This window comes from Lepidochelys kempii, chromosome 25 (assembly GCF_965140265.1).
Source record: "Lepidochelys kempii isolate rLepKem1 chromosome 25, rLepKem1.hap2, whole genome shotgun sequence".
Lineage (NCBI taxonomy): Eukaryota > Metazoa > Chordata > Testudines > Cheloniidae > Lepidochelys > Lepidochelys kempii.
This window is the reverse complement of record NC_133280.1, coordinates 4,416,411-4,441,987: the sequence shown is the minus strand read 5'-3', so window position 1 is coordinate 4,441,987 and position 25,577 is coordinate 4,416,411. Positions and strand designations below refer to the sequence as shown.

Sequence of the window (25,577 nt, the reverse complement as noted above, 5' to 3'; positions counted from 1 at the left end):
CCTGCCAGTCGTTAGCGGGGGGGGTGTGCGCGTGCCTGAAGGGGGTGGGGCAGGCCTGAGAACGGAAGCAGGTATTCACGTTATTGCCCTACAAAGCTCTTGCTGTGGCAGGCTCAGGGCTTCCCTAAGCAGAGCGGGTACAAGGACACTGGGCCACTTCCCTGTGTAACGCGGAACACAACCCGTGAGCCTGAGCCGGCCCGGGGCGGCCTGGAGGAGGCAGGCTAGCTCTCAGCCACCTGTGCAGTTTACAGCTGTCACCTGAGCCTTGATTAACGCTTTTATGAGCGGTAATTATGTAGCCCCGTTGGCTGGGATGAAGGCCACTCTGCAATCAACTGAGCTTCCCACACACCTGGAGAACTATTAACCCCTGGAGAACTATTAACCCCTTCCCAGCCTGTCGGCACTGTAAATGCAGCAGGGAGAGCGAGAGCTCTGGGTGAAATGGGGATTCATGTGGGATGTGGTCTGAGCACCAGGCTGGCAGCCAGTGACTCACTGTGCCTCAGTTTCCTCCATTCTATGGGGTTAATGATCCCGCCTGCTGACTGCACATAGAAGAGTATGTGGGAGGGGGGAATTGATCAGTTAGTGGTTGTAAAGCACATCATCTAATGCGGCTGCTCCTTCTAACTTGGCAGGCGGCTTGAGGACTGGAGTAGCAATGAAGGATGAGAACAGGGCCGTCACACAGAGCGAACTGGACTGCTTGGGAAACTGAGCCCAGTCAAACAAAATGTGTTTTAATACGACAAGGACATACAACTAGGAGCCAGAAAAGCTGGATACACCCGCAGGCTGGGGACGGCCCTGGAAAGCAGGGACTCTGGAAAGGAGTTAGGGGTCAGAATGGACAAGCACCTTACCCTGAGCGCTCAGTGCCATGCTTGTGGTGCGACCCTTGGCTGGATAAATGGGGCAGTGGTGAGCCAGAGCAGGGAGGTGATTTTACCTCTGCGTCCAGCCTAGGTGAGACCACTCCTGGACACTGCATCCAGTTCTGGGTCCACATTTTAAAGAGGACAGTGAAAAATGGGTGGGTGTGGGTAAGAGCCACAGAACTGACCCAAGGGCTGGAGAGAAAGCCCAACAGCGAGCGATGTAAAGAGCTCAGGCTGATTAGCTTGTCAAAAAGCTGATCAAGAGGTGAGCTGATTACAGTGTCTAAGCACCTCACCGGGAGAAAACACCAGGCCTAAAGGGCTCTTTAAAACAAGAACCAACAGCTGGAGCTGGAGTCAGACACAGTCAAATTAGAAATTAGGCACAAACTTTTCACAGTCATGAACCTCTGGAGCAAACTCCTGAGGGACGTGGTGGATTCCCCGTCTCTAGAGCCATGCTGGCTGCCCTTCTGGAAGCTGCTTCAGCCAAACGCTGGTGATGAGTCTCACTGCAGGGTACCTGGCCTGGGCGATGCAGGTGTGGAGAGTAGATGAGCGAATGGTCCCAGCTGGAGGCTGGGTGGAGCCAGGCAGGTTAGAGACACTGAGCTGCAGCATCCATTGCTAAAGGCACCAGACCTGGGCACCCCTCACCACTGCAAAGCTGCAAGGGAGCAACTCTCCTGGCAGCACGTGGCGCAGCCCCGCAGTCACTGAATGGTGAATGCACGACAGGTTTGAAAAGTGGAACTACGCCCCCCCCCCCAAACACACACACACACTAGTGTGGCCAGGTGGCCAGTTTTGGACCACAAAGTCCAGTCAAAAAGGGAACCTGACCGTGTCCGGTCAATACTACTGACCGGACACCCAAAGTCCGGGTGCTGTGGGCGAGGGGGGTGGCAGGGACACACACAGCTGGGCTCATCCTCCCCAGCAGGGGGTGGCAGGGACATGGACACACACACAGGCTCGTCCCTTTCAGCAGGGGATGGTAGGGACACGTGTGAGTGTACACACACACACACTCTTTACCGGGAAGCCGGAGTCCTGTATACAACAGTTCCCCGGCATTCTCCAGTCACTGTACCTTTCACTAACAACCTGACAGGATTTTGGCCTCAGCCCGTGGCTTCCCCTAGCCCTCTCCTCTCGGTGGGGTGCACCAACACTGGGGATGTTATAGGAACGGGGACCTGTGACCTGGCTGAGGCCAGCCATTGTTACTCCTGAAGAAATGTCTCCCTCAATTGCCAGTTCAAATCCAGCCCTGGTTGGTAACGCCTGGGACTGTGTGAATGACCCTGTTTGCCCCAAGATGTCAGGGAGGAAATAGACTCATGCTCTCGAGCTAGGACGCCTGGATTCTGTTCCCAACTCTGCCACAGATTTGTCTAGGCAATTCCCTTGCCGCCTCTGTCTTAGTTTACTGTGTGTTACCGCACCGCCCGGGCGCCTAGACCCGGTTGTATCAGGCGCTGTACAAACATCTCACAAGGCCACAGCCCCTGCCCGAAGAGTTCACAATCTGCATTTACAGATGGAGCGAACGATGCAGTTCCTGCCTGCTGTGTTCTGGGCAAGACCCGATCAGATCAGTGGCTCCGGGGAGTCCTGGGGAGGCTGCACGGCCCAGGGCTCGGGGGCCTGGAACACAGGGTCTCAGGTGGATCCTGCTGTTCCTCCTCCCTCCCCGCCCCCCCGTCCATTTCGGAGCCCCAGGGAGGGGCCCAGGCTGTAGACTCTGTCCAGGGCCCTCAGCAGCCCAGGGTCGGGGGGGGGGGGGTTACAGCCCCCCATGAGGTAGGGAGGCCTGGGGGAGATCAAGGCCTTGTCTGCACGTCGTGCTCGTGGAACATAAACACATTTGAGCACGGTGGTTAATTCGGCACAAACCCCTGTGGAAGCTCAGACTTGGCTTGGTTTAGCTTAAACTGCACCCCAATCGACTTTAACCAGCCTGCTTCAACCCCCCCAAGAGTCCAGAGAGCCTCCTTCCCCTCCCAGTTCTGGGCCTCAGAGGGCAGCAGGAACGGGCAGTGCGCCCCCGTGGACGAGGTGCCAGCAGAGAGCACCCATCTGTCCAGCTCAGCAAGCGGGGCTCAGACTCTTGTGGGGGCCACAGCCCCACTGTCCAGCATCATCCCTGTGCCGGCGTGGGGTCCTGGCCCAGTCCCAGCCCTGGCTGCTGGGTGATGCAGACGGAGGTGGCCTAGGACAGGGTCTTTCAGAACAGACTATGGGTGACTGGGAGCAGCCCTGCAAGGAGCCAGCTGGGCGAGGGCACATCCCCTTCCAGCTCACAGGAAGCAGAGCCTGGCCATGCAATTAGGGCTCCGGGCTGGGAGTTCAAGGCAGATGCTCGGCTGAGGTTTTTCTCCGCACTCCATTTACTCAGCCGTGTGCAGTTCCTCGTGCGATTTTAGGGCTGCTGGGAAACAAGCTGCTAGTTTATCCACTGAAAGAGGAGGGGGAGATGCTGCAAAATGAAGCTCAAAGCCCCTGGGGCAGCCTGGGGGCATGGATGGAAAGAGCAGGACACAGCCCCGCACGGGCAGGCTGGTGTGCACACCACAAATAGCACAGGCTTGAGCTAACTGACTGGCTCTAGGCAGCCGCAATGCCCTGTGAGCTCAGTGCGGATGGGCGCTAAGCTGCTTCCAGCTGGTCACCCCAGTGGGGACCATGCCCTGCCCCCGGCCTCTATTTCCCCCGTTATGGGCTTGCATTGGGGTAGTGCCTGGAGCAGGCCCCACTGCGCCAGGTGCTGTACACACAATGAGGAGAGCTGCTGCCTGGGTCTAGCAGTCATGGAATCTTGCCCAACCGGCCTGCTGGGCTGAGAAAGCAGCAAGTACCATCTCCCCCTCCCCCATGCCTCCAGGGTACCATCTCCCACCTGCCTCCCATGCCCCCAGGAGGGGCAGTGCAGGGCCAGGCCCTGCCAGCCACAGCCCTGTCCCTCCCCAGAGGCACTCCAGCCATCTGCCTTTGGAGTGAGGCTAGGAGCAGCACGTCTGGTTCTTCCCCCCTACTGGCAGCCAAAGCCCCTGGGAGGGGGGGTCTGGAGCAGTGGGCCTGTCCCACCACTTAATGCTCCTCTGCCCTCCTGCACCCTGCACTTTGGCCAGCCCGGCATTAACCCAGGAGAGGGGACATGCTACCACAAGCATGCCCAGCCTCGTGAGATCCTGGCCCAGGGCTGGGGAACCTGTCACCCAGCGGCACAGAGACCAAGTCAGACAGCAGCTGCACAGCTGGGAGGGGCAGCCGCCACTGAAGGAGGCGGCCGTTTGGGAGAAGGCACATGAGCAGCACCCTGGGAAGTGGGTGGGGGAGAGGAGGCCAGGGACAGGCTGGCGCTGTGGGCCCAAGTGTTAAAGACAAAAACCACAAGCAGCCACCCCCAAATCCTGAGATTAAAGAGTTGTGATTTTTAGCCTGAGTAGCACTGTATGGGTTCCCCTTCTGGGGTCAGAGCCTTAAGGGTTTCACACCTCTCTGCAGCCACAAGAGCTGGAAACTTGCTTCAAACAAAATCAAAGCCAAAATGCCCATTAGTCACCTGAGTCCAGGAGCTGGGACTTTAAATCTCACAAGTGCTGGCTTTGCTGTGATGCTGAAGCCAGATCCCCTGTGCAGAGGCCAATCAGCAGAATTTCTAAGGGGTGAAAGAGGGGCAGGTCCTCGCCCCCAGTTGGAAATGCAGTTTGCAGGAGAGTTGCCAGTAGTGAGGCAGATCGGAATCCCCCGCACACAGCGCTGCTGTCCTTCAAAATGTTGTCTCTTTACTCAGGATGGTCCTCGTTTAAAAAAAAGTGTTATTTCACAGACAGATTGCACAACACGTGTTAAAAACGTACAGGTTTTCTATAGTGCCCCCTTCCCGCAGTGCATGGGGTGGATCCAATTCGTGCCGCCGCCCGGCAAGTCCTAGGGTTAGACATGTGCAAAGACATGGGATTTGCCCCTGCTGCCAGCAGGGGGTGATGTTACACAGTGACAGGGGAAGGAGAGTCTGTGCAAAGTGGCAGGAGGGAGATGCAAAGGAACAGGCCGACGTGCTGCACGACCTCAGCACCGGCCCTGCCCCGGCTCCCTTCCTTCGGAGCGTCCCAGGCGGAAAGTGCAAGTGGCGCAGTCCTGGTTCCAAGTGCGAGCACCCAGCTCAGTTGACCGTGCTGCTTCGGCACCTTCCCTCTGCGCTGCCAGCCTCGTCCGGCACCGCCCCAGCCAGCGGCAGCACCGAGACGTCATCTGCAGCAGAGAGAGAAGCAGCCGCAGGTTGGCCTTTGGGTTAACAGGTCCCCAGGCCCTGAGGTGCCCCCTCCAGGTGTGGGACATGGGCCAGAAAGGCACTAAGCAGCTGACTGACAAGACCCCAGTCTGCATCCCGTGGCCCTGCCCGCTAGTGTCCATCTTAACCCGGGGGGCCCCTGGGCTTCCACCAGGGAGCGGGGGTATGATTAACAGGAGGCCGTGTTTTCTCCTCCCCAGACACCCTCCCTGCAGAGAAGTATGAAGCACTCTGGGCCTGTGGCGGTCTAAGCTGTTACAGGAACTGTACCCTCATTCCCTGCTCATCCTCAGAGCAGCTGGGTGCACAAATCCTTTGGGCAGCTTTGAAAGGTCTCAGCCCACATCTGCCAGCCCCGCTGGAGAGCACCTAGGCAAGGCCAGCTACACACCAACTGAACCATCCAGCACTGAACACAGCCACCCGACGCCCAGCCCTGTGCTCTGACCACTAGCCCCCGCTGCCTCCCACCAGGTCTTGGCCAAGAGGCACCAGCTTCCCAGGAGCGAGGGCACGTCTACACTGAAAGCGCCATGCTGCTGCAGCGTGTTGACAAAGGGGCGGTAGCAGCTCTCCCATGGACAGCGCTGTCGACATGGGGGTCAGGTCGGTATAACTACCCCACTCGGGGCTGGGGGGTCTGTAGTGTAGACCAGACCTCAGAGAGCAGCAGGAGCTGCACAGCACCCCCAGTGTTCAGCGAAGGAGCTGCGGTGCCCCCCAAAATCACCTTACCGGTGCCCCGTAGTCATATTAGAGCCCCCAGCCTTCCAGGACATTGCAGATGCTTCCCCTCAGCAGAGCTGCCACCGAGTCAGTGGGGTGGGGGAGGTGCATGGGGTGGGGGGAGCATCTGCTAACAGGCCTGGCCCCCCAGCTCAGCTTAAGCCTCTTCATTTTACCCCCCAGTGGTTCGGTGTAAGTCACCATGTCAGAGGATCTTGCACACACAGCCCCACCCCAGGGTCAGCTGGGTCTCCTGGGGACAGGATGGGGGGTGAGCTCTAGGGCTGCTTGGAGAACGGCCAGTCACCCAGCACGATGCCTGCGAGAGAGAACCCCAGGGAAAGGGCAGGTGCAATAGCTAGAGATGGGGAGAGCGGGTTTTCTAGCTCATTTAAATGCTGGCATCTGGCTCCCCTCCAGTGCCTCCTGGTGGAAGTGGCTGGAACTGGAGCAGCTGTGAGCTTCCCCACAGCCAGCTTTGCTTCACCACCTGCTGGGACCAGGCTAGCGGAAAATGCCCCCCACAGCCGGCAGGATCTGAAGACAGACGCCCTCCCTCACAAACCAGCCCCTCCTGTGCAGAGATTTCACTGCAGGCCCCCGCTAGCCCCCCTCCTGGATACGGGACTCACGGAATCGGACCCGGATCGGCCAGATCATAATGCAGCACAGACACACAGTGGCGACCACAGCGATGCCCCCGGTGACTATCACCATCACCCAGTGGTAGAACTCAACGCAGCCGGCGCAGCAGAGCTGGGTGCTGAAGGCAAAGGGACAAGTGAGGCTCCAGCTGCCCCAGCCCGGCCCCCCCCGCCCCACGCACGCCCCGGAGAGGGGACAGAGCCGCTGAAGTCTGGGACGGCACAGAGCAGTCACGGCAGGTGGAAGGCAGGACGGCAAGTGCCCCAGTGGAGCAGGGAAGGGGCACGTGCTGGCTCTGGGAATGGCACAGTGCAGTGGCAAGGCACCGCCAGAGTGTACCGCATCCCCCCGCTGGTTGGCCTACGACGGCTGGCAGCCAGGGCAGCTACTCTTCAGCTCAAGCAGCAGGGGACTGTGCTGGGAGTTGGAAGGTCTCGGGTTCTCCCATGGGGTGAGGGGAAGGGCTGGTAGATACTCCGGACTGGGTGACTGGCTTGTTGCCTAGAGGGGAACAGAGGTGCCTGCCGCAGGGGTCTTCTCCAGCAGCCCCAGGCCAGCCATGACACTTACGGGCACGGATGCAAGTTCTGGATGGCCATCACCACCACCCCGTTGGCCACTTTGTCCGTGAAGCTCATGGCCCCGTAGACGAAGGCTCCGCTGTGCTGCAGGGAAAGCAACAGCATCAGCCTCATTCCACACCCACGTCTGCCTCCTCTGGCATCTCCCGCAGCTGCCCCGGCTCGGGCCCCCTGCAGACGTACACTGGGACCCCCTAGTCCTCTCTCACCCAGCTCAGGGCGGGCGCAGCTTGGCTCAGCCATGTACAGAATCAGGGAGCCGCGTGCCCTCTTGTGGGCAAACTCGTTCCTGCAGCAGAAGTTAATCCCCGTCTGGTACCAACGCCAGCATCCCGTTCTGAAGAGACCCACAGGCGCTCTAAAGCCACTTCCAACACCCAGGAAGGGCGACTGCCCCACAAGCCCAGCGAGCGCCCTGCCGGACCACGCTGTGCAGAAGGAAGGCAGCCCTGTTCAGTGACCCGCCAGGGCGCCTTTCCAAGCCTGGATTAGCCGTTCCCTGCAGGGCATGGCAAAGGGGTGGTGGTACCCAGCACTCTACCCCCAGGGGCACTAGCTGGGCAGCAGCTGTGCCCGGCCCATCACTTGCCCCCATAGGAACCTACCGTGTTGCTCCCAATGAGGTCAGCCGTCATGGAGAGGGATGTGACCAAGATGGTGGCCGAGCCAGCCCCGAGCAGCACAGCCACTCCATAAACCTCTGCTCCCAGCTGGATGTCCAGGGCCACCCAGGAGGCGAAGGCCAGGATAATGAGTAACCCCATGAAGTAGGTCAGCTGCTCGGAGGCGAAGGGCAGGGAGAGGGGGGGTGGGGGGAAAAACATTCATTAAACCCAGGACTCCACATAGGATCATGAGTAGGAAGGATGTAGAGACACTGGAAAGGATCCAGAGGCGAGCGACAAGGATGATCAAAGGGGTGGAAGGCAGCCTTAGAAGCAAAGGCTGAAGGGAGGGGGTATGTTAGTTTGGAAAAGAGGAAATTGAGGGGGAACATGGTAGCAGTCTTCAAATACTTTAAAGGCTGCCATAAGAAAGATGGAGAAATGTTCTCTCTTGCCACAGATGGCAGGACAAGAGGCAGTGGGTTCAAACAACGGCAGATTTAGAGTCTCTCTCAGTAAGAACAGTAGGACAGTGGACCAGACCTGCCTCAGGACGTTGTGGAAGCTCCGTCACTGGAGATTTTCGAGAGGAGGCTGGATAACCACCTGGCTTGGACGGTGTAGAGACAGCAAATCCTGCCTCTTGGCAGGGGTTACACCAGTTCAGGCCGCTACCAGCCTTTCCTGTGGACTCTGTCTCCTGAATCTCAGCTGGAAACGTCCAAGGTGGGGCCTGAGTCTATCAAATGAGGGACAAGCCCCCCACAGCCTCCCTGCCCTTTGCGCTCTCTGCCCATGGATTTGCTACACCAGAAGGAACAAAGGAAGCAGCCAGAGAACAGAAGATAGGCTCCTGCCCCAAGGAGTCTGGCCAGGAAGGCTGTTGAGAGCACGTGGTGAGAAAGACTTTGCCTGGCGTTTAGCCTAGTTTGGTAAGTGTGGCACCAGCTGCACTTTGGCTTTGTTTTCCTTGTAACCATTTCTGACTTTTCTGCCCCATGGCTTGTACTCACTGAAAATCTCACTGTAGTTAATAAACTGGGTGTGTTGATTTGTCTAACCGAGCGTGTCTGAACTGACGTGGCTGGGAAACTCCATTGGGGGGGAAGTTACGGGATATTGTTTCTGTTCATAAAATGGCAGGCTTTAGATAAGCTTGTATTGTCCAGGAGAAGGCTGGGCGGCACCAGACACGCATTGCTGGTGGGAAAGCTAGTGCTGGGAGCATGTTATGGTCACCCTGTGATATAACCCAGGCTGGGGAGAGCCAGGGCATGGCCAGCTGCAGCACACAGACATGACTGGGAGGGACTTGCATGCTGGAGTCTACAGCAGCAAAGCCATGTAAACGGTCCCCCAGCGTGGAGGGCAGGGGTGTCACAGTGACTCCGTCTGGATTGTACCCTGGGCACATCGCACCATGGAGGGTGGGGGTGTTCACCTCCTAGGGTCACTCCTGCCAATGGGCATCTCCCCGCAGGCCCAGATGTGTGCAGTTACAGTGGGACACTGCCCCCCATCCCCCCAAGCTACTCACATTTCGGCCGATCCACCTGTTGATGGGCTTCATGAGGAAGGAGGAGAGGAAGCCGCTGATGTACATCACCAGGGGGATGGTGGCGATGAATTTCTGGGGAGGAGAGAGACAGAGCAGAGTGCTTGGCTCACAGATGTCCCAAGGGTCTGTGTCCCCCCACCACTGCTGGGATCCCCTGCTCCATTTTGCCTTCCACCAGCCACACAGGGTGTTCCCCACTCATAACCCACTCCCCTCCAGCGACACAGGGACCCCCCCATGGGCGTCACAGGATTGTCCTGGTCGAGTTGGTGCCCGGTGTGAAGTGACCCCCAGTGTGGCACGCCCAGAGCTGGGCAGGACCTGCCCACTGGCACCCCCTGCTGCTCACTCACCTTGGGCAGCATCAGCGAGTTGGTCAGGTACATGGCGATGTAGGTCTGGGACAGGTTGATAATCAGCCGCGTGGCCATGTACAGCATCGCCACCTAGCGGGAGACACGCCAGCCAGTTACGCCAGCCACCCCCCTGCCCTCCAGCCCAGCTCAGAGTGCTCTGTGCTGGAAGGAACGGAGACCTCGAGGCTCATGGCCCTGGTCCTCCACCCGCCTGGGGAAGATATGGGACATCGCAGCCACAGGACGCAGAGCCAAAGTGCCCAGGGGGCTAGCACAGGCCAGTTCCGCAGGCCCGTGTAGAAAGCTTTGGGGCAGAAGACAGAGGTTCCTGTACCAAAGGGGAGGGGTCTCTCGTACCCCCAAGTGTCCCTCCCCCAATAATGAGCCCCTTTGAATCTAGAGTCATCACCTGCCTCGCTGGGGTGCCCAGAGGCCTGGCTGGCTGGGCATAGGGCCAGCTGGGCGCAGTGACATGTGGGTAGGTCTGAGCGTCCCAAGTGGGACGTCTCTCTGCCCTCGGGTCACCTGTGCTGCTCATGGAACCCCCCAGCACCCCTCCCCCTCGGCACCCACTCGGCAGTGCTCCTCTTGCCTTGGCCTGAGGGGGTGCTGTTGAGCCACCCAAAGCTTTGCTTCTCCCCAGCCCCAGCGGGCGACAGTCCAGGCCCAGCAATACGCCCAGGGTGCCACACAGCTGTGCAAAGCCCCAGAGAGTCGCAGTGGCAGCCAGCTGCTGGCCACACTCCCGCGCTCCCCGGCAGGTCCTGGAGGGGCGGGCAGCCCGTCACACCCAGGACAGGACGCTCCTGACCCAGCACCAGGTGCTGAGCTGCGGGGACAACGCAGGGGCCAGGGCTCAGTAGCCATTCGGGGGCTCCTGTGTCCCGGGGGGTGGGGTGTGGACACGGCAAAAGCCACCAGCACCACTGTCATGACTGGGGAGGCCAAGTCTGGAGACTGGCCTCCCCCCCAGCAGGGCACTGCCAAGGCAGGGGTCAGAGAGGGTGTACGGCTGGGGGCATCAGGCGCCTGTCCGCGCCGTACCTGTCCTGTGGATACCGAGATCCAGCTGCCAGGCCTGCCACCCAGCAATGCCCACATCTTGGGAGGCCCCCCACTCCCCACATACCTGTCCCCCTCATGGGACTGCCCTGCCCCAGCTCCCCTCACCGGGCACACCCTGTACCTGGTAGAAGGCAGGCTCCCGCAGCCAGTGGTTCCACAGCAGCAGTGGACGTGGGGGGCTTTTGTGCCCCTTCTTCAGCAGTGGCGTGTGCTCCTCGGGCTCGAGCAGCCTGGCCTGAGGGTTGCGCTGCTCTTTGGTGCCCAGGTGGAACAGGAGCGAGAACACAGCGCCCACTGCCACTACGATCAGGGACAGGTTCTGATGGGACAGGAAGGAGACTCAGTAAATCCTCAGGAAGCCAGGGAGACAGGGCGCCAGCCAGCCGTGCATGGGTTAATCCTCTCCAGCCCCTTCCGAGCGGATCGGGGGCACTTGCAGAGGGGAAGGCCAGTCTGATCCCAGTCTCTGCCGAGAGACCCACAACTGCCCCATAAGCCCTGCGCTGCCTCACGCCGTCTCCCAGCCTTCCCACCCCACATTTAACATCCAGAACATGTGGGGTACATGCAATTCACAAGGCTCCCCACCTCTCCCCGTCCATGCAGTGGAGAAGCAGGAAACGTCAATCTCAACCAACCCCCGACCCCCTGCAGGAGCCCAGGCCCCCCATCCCAGCTCTGCTGCTTGGGGCCCGGCTCCACCGCACTCACCCGGAAGACACGGATGTCAGACTCGCCCAGGTGCTCCATTGGCCCCGAGAGTCCGAGCTGGAAGTGCAGGAGCAGCCAGGCCAAGCCATACACGGTGATGTTGGCCGCGACGGTGAAGGCGTACCTGGGGGAGAGGACGCAGCGTGTCATGGGGCGCTCCCAGCCGGGGCACCCGGGTGCACGAGAGGGAGGGGAAAACACGGCATGTTGGTGCAGGACAAGATCTGAGCCGGTCACATCCCCCCTACATTGCACAGCCAGAGTCAGGCACATTCACAGCACAAACCCGCCCGGGTGTGTGTGTGTGGGGGGTGTGTGTGAAGAAAGAGAACTGGTGAGTGTGAACACACCCATGGGGGTGAATTTGCACAGACAAGCAATGCTGCCCCCTGCTGGAGGGAGCCAGACTGGCCGGGGCAGTTGGGATTATGCTGCAGGGAGAACAGAGTCCCCGGACAGCTGGAGACTCTTCTTCAGACCAGGTGGAGGCGCTCCCGGGACGTAGACCACAGTGGTGACACTGGGCAGGGCCTGCCGGGAGCTAGACCCCCCCCCAGGGTCCGTGTCCAGCAGCCGCGGTCCCAACCCCCCTTTAGAGCCCAGTCTCTCCTCTTCCCCACAGGACCTCCCAGCCCCGCCCCGGTGCCTGTGGTTTAACAGGTGACCCTGGGGGCTGTACGGGGCAGACGGTTTGACAGACGGCAGCTTCTCACAGAGGCAGTGAGACCTCCCGCAGCCCTAGCATGGCTCCACATCCTTCCTGTGGTGAGTTATCTGCCGAGTGCAGACAGTGCGGAGGGGACTTCTGCCCGCTGACGACAGATAACTGGGCCGTTTGCCACTCGCCTGCTGATAAGAGACGCTTCCTCACCTGCTGACTCAGCACCGCGCAGGCTGGAGGGGGCCCGTAATGCTCCATCTGCCAAGCCATGGGGCCGTTTCCTCCGCTCCAGGGCTTGCTGGGGGGCAGCCCTGGGCCCTGTTTACCCGCAGAGCTGGTCGCCAGTGGGTGACATGAGCGACTGACTCTTCTTGCTGAGTACAGCCAGGGGCAGCCTCCCACCCCTCCAGCTAGAATCACAGCCAGGACCCCAGACCCAACCATCCCCACGTTCCTGGGCAGCTCCGGTCCTTCACCAGCCCCTCTAGCCAGGCCGGGGGGTGACAGGTGCTTTGGTGTTTGCATCCGTCCCCCAGTCCTGCACATCCCCTCCTGCAGCTGCCAGCCCGGGGTGTGTGCGTGTGTTTACAACGTGCCCGGCGCTGCGGACGCCCTCTGGATACGGGTTTGTGCAGGCACTCAGGGGCTTATCTACGCCAAGGGGCTTGCTGGGAGCGGGGGCCATGGAGACAGCTGCAAGTGGCACGTAGCCTCCCCAGGCCCGGCCCCTCGCCTGGCAATGTCGGGAGGCTGCAGTGCAGGGCAAGGCCTGCCCAGCTCTCCTGGAGGCAGGTAATGCCAGGTAGCAGCTGGGCCCTCATGTTCCTGAGCCAGACAAGGAGAGGGCACCACTGCCTGGACACTGAACCAGGGAGGGAGGGAAGAAGTCATCTGTCTGCAGCTCCCAAACCTGGGGTATCACTGGCCACCCCTCCTGCCATGGAGCGGCTGGTGCCCTGTCACACCCTGAGCCCCAGGAGCTGCTGTGGGGCGGGCAGGAAGGGGGCAGAGCCCGAGTGCTCCCAAGACACCGGTTCTCATGCCCACTGAGATCTGATGCACCCCGGCTTGGAGCCAGGCAGCTTTCAGGGTGCTGGGGGAGTTCAGAGCTCGGGCAGCTCCGAGCATGGGTCGCTCTCTACAGGCCTGACCCAAAGCCGGGGGGCTGAGGAGAAGAGCCACAGCGAGGTGGGGCTCACAGCTGTTGGGGGCAGGGAGGCCGGCAGGACATTCGCAAGGGGGGAGCAATTTAAAGAATGATTGACAGGCTTGGGCTCAGGACCAGCCAGACCTGGGGACTGCTGGGCTTTAACAGACAAGCCCTGCAGGAGAAATTAACCCTCTCAGCCCCAGAGGGGACTGGGCACGAGCAGCAGCCATAGGGCTGAGAGGAAGCTGGGCCAGCCCCATAGGGGAGTCCGAAGGGGGCAGGGAGCGGTGTGCATGAAACGGCTTTCAGCCCAGTGGGGTCCAGCAGCTTGGCGGGGCCCCCCTGCACCCATCTACATGGGCGTGACCCTGCCCAGGTACTGGGAGCTGGGCAAGGCACGGAGTGATGGGCAGGAAGCCACACAGCCCGGCACCTCAGCATCCCATGGGCAGAATTAGCCGGCGTCTCCTCGGACGCAGCTGCACCTCCTCCCGCCGTGCTTGGTCCCCAGTGCTCCCAAGCGCCCTTCAGAGCCGGACACAGCCCTGGGTCTTACTCAGAAGAGGAGCGCATGGGCGGCTCTCACAGTCCCAGTGAGCAGCGTGATCCGGCCTCAGGCGGGGAGGGGTGCGCGTGCCAGGGGTGGGGGGTGTTCAGAGAGGTAGCAGCTGCCCTGCTCCCCACGTGGCCAGGCAGGTGCACAGTTCACACTGCAGCATGCAGGCGAGTGACCCCCAGCTGGGCCAGCTGCCTGCGGAGATCTTGGGTCCCAGCAGGCAGCTCTGCGAGGGAGGCTCCAGGACCCAAACCTCCGCCCTGGAAGCATCGGGTCCCAGCCTTCGCTGCACGGCTACCTCGGGGCAGGGGCGTGTGTGTGCACCATCTGCTCTGGCTGCTGCCAGGCAGGGGTGACGCTCAGTCACAGAGTTCAGACACGCTCCCCACTACGCTATTTGAGCGGTGCTGGTAACAGAGGGGGCAGTCGGAAAATCACCCACGCTAAGTGAGGATAACAGCCCACTACTGGCTCACAGCTGATGGTGCTGCTCCTTTAGCTGCAGGAGAAGCAGCCTGTGCTGTCGTCACCAAGTGCCCAATTCGAGGCCCGCCAGCACCCGTGGCTGCCTACAGGGCGTGCCACCCTCTCACCTGAACGCTGTGAGCTCCACTTTCTCGTGGTCGGTGGTCACCAGCTCGGGGATGAGCGACAGGTGGGAGATCTGGGTGGCTGCCCAGCCAAACTGGAAGAGGACTACGAAGGGGATGTAGTAGATGAGCGTGGCCCACTGGGGCGTGGCCTCCGTGCAGCCCAGACAGGGGTTGAATATGAAGGGGAAGGACAGCAGGACGCAGACAGTCCCTGGGGAGACAAGAGACAGGAGTTAGCGCTGGGCCCGGCTGGACGTGAGGCCAGGAGCAGGGGAGGGACACACACCAGTCCCGAGGTTCTTGGGCACCGCATGGCAGCTCAGAGCCCAAGGGGCACAGCAGATGTGGCCGCCTCTCACAGCGGGATCTATGCCATGGGCAGCGCGTCTGTGCAAGGCACTGGCCTGTAAAGCCAACTCCTCTCGTCTTTCTGCTCCTACTCCGTGGGTACTCTGAGCTGGCAGCCCTCTGCCGGGGCAGTCAGCAAGTCCCTCTCCCTGGGTACTCCCAAGCTTACTCTGGTGGGGCTCCTGTCTCCAGCCAGGCTGCCTCGGGGGTGCCCGCCCGGCCTTCTGCTAGAGCCAAGCTCCTAGCCAGATTACTGACACTTAGCAGCCGGGAGCAGCAGTCAGCACTGCCGGCCAGATCTGCACCGGGATGCTGTCCGGCCCAGAGACACCAGCAAGGTTCATTGTCAGCCCATTGTTATGCCATTCGTCCCTGCGGGGGGTGTCTGTGTGTGTGAAAGACATGAAGGCAGAGCCATGCCCAGCCCCAGAGTCTGTGTAGGACCCAGGAGACGTGGGGCTGGGCCCTGAGCTAGACACTGGACTGTGTTCCTTAGGGCGCAGGCACGGTGAGCCGCCGGTGCCAGAACAAGGGCCCCCTTTGCACAGATCTCGGCCGGAGACAACTGCTGGCTCACTTGCCATGACGACTGAGGAGCCAGCCCCATGGCCGGAGAGAGCTGGACTCTGCCCTTGGTGAGCTGGGCAGCCCTAGAGCAGCGTCCTGCCCTCGCAACGCTGCCTGGGCCAGTGAGGGCTCAGGGGGATTCTCCAAACCTAGGGGAGTTGGCAGAGCCAGGGGCAGGGGAAAAGGGTCCAGGAGAGCCTGTCTACAACCCAACGCAGCCCCGCCAGCCACCTGGCTCCAATCCAAGCAAGTGCCGGTACCCCAGCGCCATGGGTCACACCAGGGGGAACCGACGCGGCACCACTTGGGTCTAGTGAGGCGAGAACGGCGCTTAGCCCTGGCAGCTGCTCTCTGTGCACCTGAGCCCACGGATTGCTCAGGGCTTCGCCATTTCTAGCACCAGGCGACAGCTGAATGTTCTCCGCTGAACAGACCCACTGGCTGATTATTGCCCCTGCCCCCATAGGGCGCTGGCTGCAGCCCCTCCATGAGCCCGTTCACAGGCACTGCACTAGAGGGGATTTTGGAGAACGCCCCCCACCCTCTCAGGCAGGCTTGTGGCCTTTACTGGCCAGAGAAGCCCACAGAGTTTGGGGTCTGACCCCTCAGCATCTGGTGGTAGTTGAGGGCTGGTCTCCCCACCCAGCCCCCCATGCCCTGCCAACCCCCCACCTCTCTGCATGTCCCGGCCCATCCCCCCAGAGCAGGCTTTGCTACTGTCAAGAAGCCAGCGCTGGGAGGGACAAAGGCACACACGCCATCCCCAGGAGATGGCAAAAGGCGAGCAAGGGCTGGCCAGGAGAGACAGCCCAGCGTGGCTAACGGGCCACTTCCGTCAGCTGCTGGAGCAGGCGGACGCCTCCATCCCTTGGCTGGAGGAAAACGACCATGTCAAGAACAGGGAAGCCAGCAGGCAGCACAAGCCATGCCCTCGCACATTTGCTGGGGCCCAAGATCAGCACATCAAAGGTGCCGGCGGCTCAGCAGGCCTAGGAACCTCGCAGAACGTCTGCAAGCCGGCTCCCCCGCGTCCCAGCCCAGCGCCGGGCACCAGAGTCACTGTTCTGCCCAGCGGCTTTCTCCACACCGGGCAGTGGTTTCAGTTTCCTAAAGAGCTCAGCGGGGCCAGAAACCAATTCCAGGCAGAGTCAGAGCGAAACCAGAGACGCTCCCCGCAGCTCCCGTTCCCCACGCCAGCCTCTCAGTCAGCGAACGCATCAGAGCCAAAAGTGCTCCCAGCTTCAAGTCACCAGCATCGCGTCTGCTGGGCCACAGCCCTTCACGCGTGGCCTGCTGCCTAACACGCGTCCTGGAGCACGCAGAGCCGCCCCTGCCCTGCCATGGAAACCAGCCCAGGTTCTCGCAGCCAGAGACGCCAAAAGGGCCCCCGTTGTATGTTGGGGCTCCTGGTTGCTCACGGGCACCGCAGCTGGCATAAACTGGTCAGCAAACCGGCCGAGGAAACCCCAGCTCTCCCCGGCTCCTTCAGCTGTCAAATGGCCTCCTAACAAGATAGTGTTTTCTAACCTGTCTCCAGAGCTGTGCGGAGAAGGCGGAGATCTTCCCCTCTGGGGTGCGCCTGCGGAAGGGGTTCTCCCCGGGCGGTGGTAGCTGGAATTCTTCCGTCCACCCAGCGGTGACCACTTGGGGCTGAAGTCGTGACATCGCAGAGGACGGGAAACGTTTCCCATCCCTGAGCGGTGTGGTTAAGCCGACTTACCCTCACCGTGCAGACCAAGCCTCAGTCCATCTGCCTGCCCTCTCTGTGCAGGGGCTTATTGTACTGCCTAGAGGCCTTCCCCCCCGATAAGGGCCCTGTCGCACCAGGTGCTGCAGACCCTTGGCGCGAGTCACTGCCCTGCAAGCCCAACAATCTCAGGCCTTGTCTAAACAGGAAAGTGGCACCAGTTCAGGCTACCAGTGTGAAGCTGAACCCATTCAGGGCTTGTCCACATGAAAACTAATCCAGATTAAGGCAGGATAGGAACGGAAAGCAGATTAGCCATTCCTGATTAATGTCACGTGTAGACAAACCCTTAGACCTTGGTCTATACCTGAAATTTAGGTCAATCCAACTAAGACGCTCAGGGGTGTGAAAATTCCACCCGAGAGATGTAGTTAAACTGAACGAAGACCTGGTGTCGGCCTAGCTGCTGCCTCGAGGGGGCGGATCGACTACAGCATCGAACTCCCCTTCCGCCACTGTAGCACGTCTACACTACAGAGGCCGAGCTGCAGCGCCCAGCTGTGCTGCTGAAACACCGTAGAGTTGGCACACGCCGCGTCAGCATGGCGCATGCCCACCCCCAGCCCCGGGTGAGTGCTCGTCAGCTCAAGGGGAGCTTGTTTCACTTTAACATAATCCTGTTCCCAATCAACTCAGAGATATTTTCTTTCAGCCTCTTACACCAGAGCCAGGGCATCCACACTGGGGCTGGGGGCTTAATTTCCCCTTAAATTAAACCAGCTCAACTCTCACATACATGAGCCCCAAGACAAAGGGAATGCCCCCCCCCCCGCCTCTCCCCTACCCTCTGTAAAATGGGGAACTGAGGCTCAGCAAGGACAAAATGACGCAGGAAGTGGAGGGTAGAGCCTGGGAATCCACCCAAATCTCACGGGTTCCAGTTCAACGCTTCAACAACGAGCTCCTCTCTCCTCCCTGGCACCACCTAGTCCCCCATCACAACAGGGGGCACAGCTTCCCTGCAGAACCGACTCATTAACTGGAAGAGGAACCCACTTGCGGGGGCGGGGAGCAGGTGGCAGGAGTCACTCGTATTTTCCAATATTACGGCCCCATATTTAGTGCTGTGCTAGACCTGTTCTTCCATCGCTCCTTGCAGGCCTGGTCGGCTTTGAACAAGTTACCTGTTGCCAACAACAGGTTCAGCAGCAGCTTGACCAACAATGCAGCGGGCGCTATCCACAACCTCCTAACATGGTTGGGACACATTTTTCCCTGCAACCATCACTGCCAATGGGCAGATTTCCTAGCCTAAGCCTCTGTCCCCAATACATTTACTCATCTGTGATCAGCTCCAAGCTACGTGCCTCAGTTGTCTGTCCCGGAGCACAAAGAGATCAGTCTTTGTGGAGTTGGTAGGAAGTTGGCCTCATGACAGGACCCACAAGCTTTGAGTGGATTTTGACATGCCTTTCACGACAGCCCACATCAGACGCACTGATCTTGGGACATGATCAGCTCTGCACTAGCTTGAAAATGTCCCCTTATTCCAGCCTGGGGATCAAAAGCCTGAACTCAAAGACCAAGACCGGGGCCATACTCTGCCTTCGAGTTTGGACATCAATGGGGGTTCTGTCTGAATGCAGGACGTGCCCCCAGAGCTGGGGTAGAGCTGCAATGGCAAGAAAGGATTCAGACCCGCTGTGCTTTTCATCTGGGCCCTCTGCAGCTCAAGCCAGAAGCCCCAGGAAGCTCTGGTCCCCAACGTGTCCCCATGACAGGTTCACGTGAATAATGGCTTTGCACAAGATGAAAGAGGTTCCTGTCATCTTGAGATAAAAGAGCTCTCAGAAGATTTCATCAGACAGTCTGGGGCTGAGGGCTGTTTGCAACCCACAAGAGTTTCATTTAGAGATGGGCCCAAACCTAATGCTTGGGGGCAATTGAGATGACAGGCTTCAAGCCCCCAGTTCTGCTCCATGCTAGTAGCCAGATGCTACATATGGAGGGGCCCATGGATTAGCTGCAAGTGCTTAGCAGTGGTCAAATTCTCCGTTAACAATAGCCAGGGAGGTTTGGTTGCACCGTCACCTCCCCCTACCTCTTCCAGGGGCTGATCCAAAACCCACCAAGTCCATGGGAGTCCTCACACTGGGCTTTGGATCAGGCTGCAGAGCCTCAGGTATTCTGAGGGAGGCCAGTTTCCACACTGACCGGTTCTAGAGCCAGATTATCAGCGGTTGGATCATTGGAGGTGTGACAGCAACACCAACGCAGATCACAGGCCCCTTGGGTGGGGCGCTGCACAAGCACAAAGAAAGACAGTCCTGGCCCCAAAGAGCTCGCACGCGAAACAGACCAGACTAACAATGTATGGGAGGGGAAACTGAGGCAGCTAGAAGGGAAAGGACTTGCCCAAGGTCACCCAGCAGGTCAGTGGCATAGCCAGGGGCAAAATCTGCTCTTCCAAGTCTCAGTCTGGGGCACTAACCCTGGCCCACACTGCCCATTATGAATCCCAACTGCAGGGGGAAGACTGTGTCTCGGTTAGCTGGCAGCAGCCCTTATAGACTCATAGACATTAAGGTCAGCAGGGACCATTCTAATCATCTAGTCTGATCTCCTGCACAACGCAGGCCACAGAATCTCACCCACCCACTCCGCGATAAACCTCTCACCTATGTCTGAGCTATTGAAGTCCTCAAATCATGGTTTAAAGACTTCAAGGTGCAGAGAATCCTCCAGCAAGTGACCTGTGCCCCACACTATAGAGGAAGGCAAAAAAAACCCCAGGGCCTCTTCCAATCTGCCCTGAAGGAAAATTCCTTCCCAACCCCAAATATGGCTTGGAAGGGCATGTCCTCTGACGCTCCTCTTGGGATGCCAGTCCCACATCCGAGTCTGGGGAGGTGAGCCTGACAGCCTCCCAGAGAGCTGCCAGTAAAGACAACAGCGCGTCCAGTCCAGAGCAGGGACAGGCTCCGTCTGCATGGGCATCATTTGTGCCCACCTGCTCTAGCTCTGGCCTTTCAGAACAAAGGAGCCACCAGCAGGGAACACTATGACCCCCCAGTCCCAGATGCTCCTTGAGGGACACTTCTAGATGCCTGGAAGCTGGAGCTGTGACAGCATCCCAGGAGAGGTGCAAATGCTGTGGGGGGGGAAGGGGGGGCAGGGGAAAGGGGGGCAGGACTCCCCTTCCAGCAGCCTAGGAAACAAGGGCCCCCCACTCAAAGGGACCAGCCCCTGGCTATGCACTGCCCTCAGGGCACTCAGATCAGCGGGAGACCTGTGCATGAATGGAGGGCAGGATGTGCCCTAGGCAGCCAGCCAGGGAACTGGCGTGCAATGGCTGGTCACCATTCAAGGCTCTAGGGCCAAAGGCAGAGAGTGGCTGCTCGCCAAGCAGGTTATGGAGAGAAAGTGGTCACTGTGGACTCCTGGGCTCAGCCTACACGCTGTCCCGTTTCCCAGCTCTCCTGCTAGCTGGTGCTGTGGTGTGAACGGGGGAAGGGTGGCCCACCAGTGAGTGCATCAGCCTTGGCCTCCAGTAATTTGGGTTTGATTCTTTTCTCCGCCACGGGCTCACTGGGTAACTGGGCAAGTCACTACGGGTGCGTTTATACTGCATTGTAAACCAGGGCGTGTGGGACCCAGGCTTGTGGACTTGCTGTTTCCAAGCCCGTGCGTAAGAGTCCACACTGCATTGTCAACCTGGGTTTACCATTGTAGGACCCGGGTCTCACGGCTGTGATAACAAATGCACACTGCACAGATCTGCTGGCTCAGGTCTGCGGCTTGAGCTGCGTCCACACTACAAAATGACAGGGCTTGGACCTGATTCTCAGCACGACTCTGACCCCACCCCAGCAGGGTCCTAGGACCCAGATCCTGTGCGTTTGCTGACCCGAGTCAGAATGATTTGTGTCGATGGAAGTGGGGGCTTGGGCTCAAACCGGAGTCAGAGCCCAGCCTCAGTGTACAGTGTAGACGTATCTGCTTGGTGCCTCCTCTGTACAACGGGGTACCGGGGGAAAGATAGCGGTGCCTGGTTTCACAGTGGTGCTGTGGGTGTGAGGAGCTCAGATATGATGGCGATGAAAGTACAAGAGATGACACAAGGAGAAAGCAGCTTCCACCTGACAGCCCAGCCTGGCAAAGGGCCACGTGTCCTCTACACCCACTGAGCAGGGGACCCAGATCACAATCCCTGGCCCTCATGGGATCGGGGCCAGCCAAGTGCCAGCCGAACGTACAGAACAGAGTAGGCAACTTACGAACTAGACGGTGCAACCATGGCGTCTTAATTCCTCCACATCACGTGGCTCTTTGTAACCTTCTTCTAACAGCACAGGAGGAGTCTGGCTCCTGGAATCTATTTCTGGCTTTGCCATGAGCTCTTGAGTGAATCTCTTCCCCCCTGTGTGTCTAAAAAGTTCACCCACTAAAACGGGGAGAGGCCTTCGCTTAACCTGGGTGGCTGCAAAGGTCCCATGAGATGCTCAGGCTGGAGTCTGACTAGCATCCCAAGAGCAGCGTCAGGGGACATGCCCTTCCAAGCCAAGTCTCTGGGGCCCGCCTGACTACATCTCTGTTCATAAGTATCTACCTGTCTGTACCCTGCCACCCTGCAGCGATGAAGCTGGGAATCGAGGAGGAAGATGTGACCCAAGGGTTAACTCAGCGCTTCTCCCCAGCAGCTCCGGGGTTCTGCCTTCACAGCAGGAGAGGGGCTGGTCCATAACCATTACTGCCTTGTCATCAGAGGGGAGGGCCTGGGGTGTTCTCTCTCAGACGTACTAGGTGCCCATTTCTTCATCTTAACAACCACCCCAGGAGCCTGAATCACTGGAGTCTACCCTGTGCCCATTTGAGAAGGCTCCAAGGCAGTGCCTCCAGGAGTAGCAACAGCAGGGGTCAGTGGTAGACTATGCATTTAATCACATCCCCTCCAAGGCCTGCTCCACACTAGGAACTTGCATCAGTATGGCCAGGGCTCCCAGGAGTGTGAAAAATTCCCCGAGAACCACAGCTACATAGACTTGACCCCTGGTATAGACAGAGGAGATGGATTACCTATGCCGATGGGAGAACCCACCCCCTCGGCTTAGGTGGTGTCTATACTGAAGAGCTGCAGCTGTGCGGCTGTACTGTTTGAAGTGTGGACATACCCCAAGAGGAGAAGACACCTGGGCCACATGTAGCAGAAGGTTCAACCTGGCCTACATGGCACAGTTTTGTCAACAAAACAGTGGAGGTGCACACACTGAAATTCTCCTCCCGCTGATGTAACTCCCCTTCTATGCGGGCATAATAAAACCAGCGCAACGAAAGGCGTAGGGCTTATGTCAGTGTAGTTTGGGCGAAGGCTGTTGGCGGTCATTCTTGTCAATGTCACCGGTCCATTGGAGCCATGAAATTGACAAGAAAGCTGGCTCCTAGATCTCTCAAGCTGGGTTACCGCCTGGTCTCCGCTCCAAACTGGGCTGCCACCCAGGCTCCCAGCTTGGATTGCCACCCTGGGCTACCCCCTCCCCGCTGGAAGCCCTGCTCCTCCCCTGGGTTCCCAGCTCCCCACTCCCTGCTGGGGACACAGCTGCCGACTGGACTCTGGGTGTGGATCTCCCTGCCACAGGTGAAAAGCCCTGGGCGGCTGCCCCCCACTCCCAGCTGGGAGCACAGAGGCGAGAAACCCTGGGTGGCAGCTGGCTTCCAGTGCCGAGCTGCGAGCCCTGGCTCTCAGTCCCCCACACTGCCCCTCTTCAGTCTGTGGAAGCGCTCCTGGCTAAGGAAGCGCACCACCGACAGGAGGGTAGCGTGGACATCAGCCACCGGCGGCTGCAAGTCAACCTAACGTGGATTGACTTATCTTCGTAGTGCAGATGTAGCCTCTGATAAGAGCAGACTGTCACCCTGGTTGTCACAGGGGATTGAACCCATAGCCTCAGAGTTAAATGTGAGCCTGAGGACTCAGTGCCCTAGGTGGAAGCTATGGTAGACTCATGCCAGGTTCAGAGCAGTACACATCACACCAGGCATGGCCCGTCTGCATAGAGCCATTCGAACCAGGGAAGCCGCCCCAGCGGTATTTCCCAGCCCAGCACACCTGCGAAAGCTTATGCTCAAATGCATTGGTTAGTCTCTAAGGTGCCACAAGTCCTCCTTTTCTTTTTGCAAATACAGACTAACACGGCCGCTACCCTGATACCTATGGTGCACCATCATCGGCATGGCTCATAACTGTGCCAGCCCCAGGATACAGAGTCTGTGACAATTCAAACCAAGCTTGTACTGTTACTTATTCATACACAAACTCCAGCAGCTTTGATTAGCCCAGACATCATTAACCCAGGAACCCCAGTGGTCTCCCAGCAGGAGTTATTATCCCCCAGCCCCTCACGCAGACAGGCTCCCAACCCCTTTACGTGGCCACCTGTGCAAATGAGCCCTACTCCCAGGAGCAAAGCTCTGCAGGATCAGGCCCTCCATTGCCCCGAGCCATTTCAATGGCTAATCATGCTCTGTCCCAAGCTGACAGGGAGCTTTTCTGCGCTCTGCTTAACAGCTGCCACATTCCACCCCAGAAGTAGCTGCATGTCCCTGGTGGGAGAGCGATCCCTGCTGACAGGTTGTACCTGTCAGTTTCCAGGGTGCTTTGGAGTCCCCGTGCAATGATTTGGGGTCCTTAGCTAGGAGCGCTTCCACAGACTGAAGAGGGGCAGTGTGGGGGACTCAGAGCCAGGGCTTGCAGCTGCCACCCAGGGTTTCTCGCCTCTGTGCTCCCCGCTGGGAGTGGGGGGCAGCCGCCCAGGGCTCTTCACCTGTGGCAGGGAGATCCACACCCAGAGTCCAGTCGGCTGCTGTGTCCCCAGCAGGGAGTGGGGAGCTGGGAACCCGGGGAGGGGGACTCCTGCCATCATCTGCTCTGGCCTCCTGTATAGCCCAGGCATCTGCGGGGATGAGAGGCATCCTACAATTCCCTTGGGTCGGTTCCCCCCGCTGGCGGCTGGGAAGGGGCTTTAGGGTCAGTTTGCACCTGGAGTCCTTTCTCCAGAGAGGAGAGAGCTTCAGCCTCCCCAGCACAGCAGGGAGGGCCCTGGCCTCTGGGAGCTCTCCTGTACCCAAAGCCCTGGCAGGATGCTCAGAGGGGACGCCGGGGGGCCCGTACTGTGCAGGGCAGGGCTGGGCAGCAGAGCAGCGGCCAGGGAAGGGAGACAGCCGGGGAGTTGCTGTGATACGGGGGCGGCCAGTCCGGCCGGTGGGAGCAGCGCAGGGACAGTGGCGTTCAAACGCCTCGCCGGCTTCGCCTTCCTTCTCGCCTCTGCTCAGCCGCAGGCTCGCCTGGGGGGTCCCCCCCATCACCTGCAAAGCGGGTGGGGGGGCTCCCAAAATCGCTTTGAGATGGGGGGGGCCGCACAGCTCTTCTCCACCCCCCCCCCGGTGCAAGGGCTGCCTCGGAAGGGGGCTCCCAGACCCGTCCCCAGGGCGCAGGACCCCCCAGCCCGGCCGGGGCAGAGCCTTACCCACGAGGTGCCAGGATTTCCGCCGGCCGTAGCGCCCGCAGCCGGCCGAGCGGTCGGACTCGTAGCCCACCAGCGGCGTGCAGACCCCGTCGGCCACCTGGCCCACGAGCACCAGGGCCCCCGCGTGGGCGCTGCTGTAGCCCAGCACGGCGTGGAAATAGACCAGCAGGTAGGTGAACCACATGGAGGCGCACAGGTCGTTCAGGAAGTGCCCCAGGGAGTAGCTGAGCCGGGCCGGGCCGGAGAGCGGCGGCGGGGGCTCGGCCATGGCGGGGCTCCCGAGGCGGGGCGCGCAGCGGCTCCCCGCAGCCGCATCCAAGGGCGGGAGCGGGGCGGGAGCGGGGGGCCAGGGAGCCGGCTGGCGGCGGAGCGCCCGGCGCGGGGGTTTTACGGCCCGGCGCCCGCCCCGCTCCGCCGAGCCCCCCCCGCCTGCCAGCCGTGGAAACCGGGGCCAAGCGCCCGGGGCAGGGCTCTGCCGGCGGCCGGGGCCAATCGGGAGGGCGGCGGGGAGGGGCCGGGGCAGGCTCGCCCCGCCCCGCCCTGGGGCCGAGCCGAGCCGAGCCGAGCCGCGTGGATCGCTGGGGCTGCGGCCGGGAGCGGCGGCGGCGGGCTGCGGTTGCTTGCAGAGCGAGCGCCGCCTCGGGTCTCTCGGCCGCTGGCCCGCTCCGTGCCTCAGTTTCCCCACCTGTTAAAGGGGGGCAGCGACACTGAGCCGCTTGGGGAAGCGCTTTGAGGCGGAAAGAGCTGGGTGTTGTTAGCAGCGCGGCCCTGGCACCCGGCTCAGGAGCTCCCAGTGCTTTCCTGAGCCCCCTCCCCCGGCGCTCGGCGAGGGCGAGGTTACCCCTCTCACCAGGAGCCTGGCCTAGCTCGCTGCGCCGATTTGACAGGGGAAAGTAAAACCTGCAACTTGCTGGGTTGTTGTTGTTTTGCTCAACACCCCAAATTGCTCCATCAAAACAGAGAACAGCTGCTCCCTGCGCACCCCGCAAAGCCAGGCCCCTGACAGACCCTGGGGTCACAGCGGGGCGTCTGACAGGCCCTAGAGGAAGCAGAGCGAGGTT

The 25,577-nt window shown here is 60.1% G+C and overlaps 1 protein-coding gene across 2 annotated transcripts; it reads right to left on the bottom strand.

Moving 5' to 3' along the window:
• Window positions 1-4,298: 4,298 nt before the first annotated feature.
• Window positions 4,299-24,975, bottom strand: MFSD12 (major facilitator superfamily domain containing 12). Of its 2 annotated transcripts, XM_073324335.1 has the most exons (10): window positions 24,517-24,975; window positions 14,392-14,602; window positions 11,432-11,555; window positions 10,842-11,039; window positions 9,653-9,745; window positions 9,279-9,371; window positions 7,742-7,912; window positions 7,126-7,220; window positions 6,543-6,673; window positions 4,299-5,144 (listed from the first exon to the last, which is right to left on the bottom strand). In XM_073324335.1, exons 1-10 carry the CDS (start codon window positions 24,782-24,784, stop codon window positions 5,056-5,058), a joined length of 1,473 nt encoding a protein of 490 aa, XP_073180436.1. In that variant the 5' UTR covers window positions 24,785-24,975; the 3' UTR covers window positions 4,299-5,055. The 2 variants fall into 2 exon arrangements, with proteins under 2 accessions (XP_073180436.1, XP_073180437.1); XM_073324336.1 differs by lacking the exon at window positions 6,543-6,673 and having other exon boundaries at window positions 5,055-5,144.
• Between the last annotated feature and the right edge of the window lie 602 nt (window positions 24,976-25,577).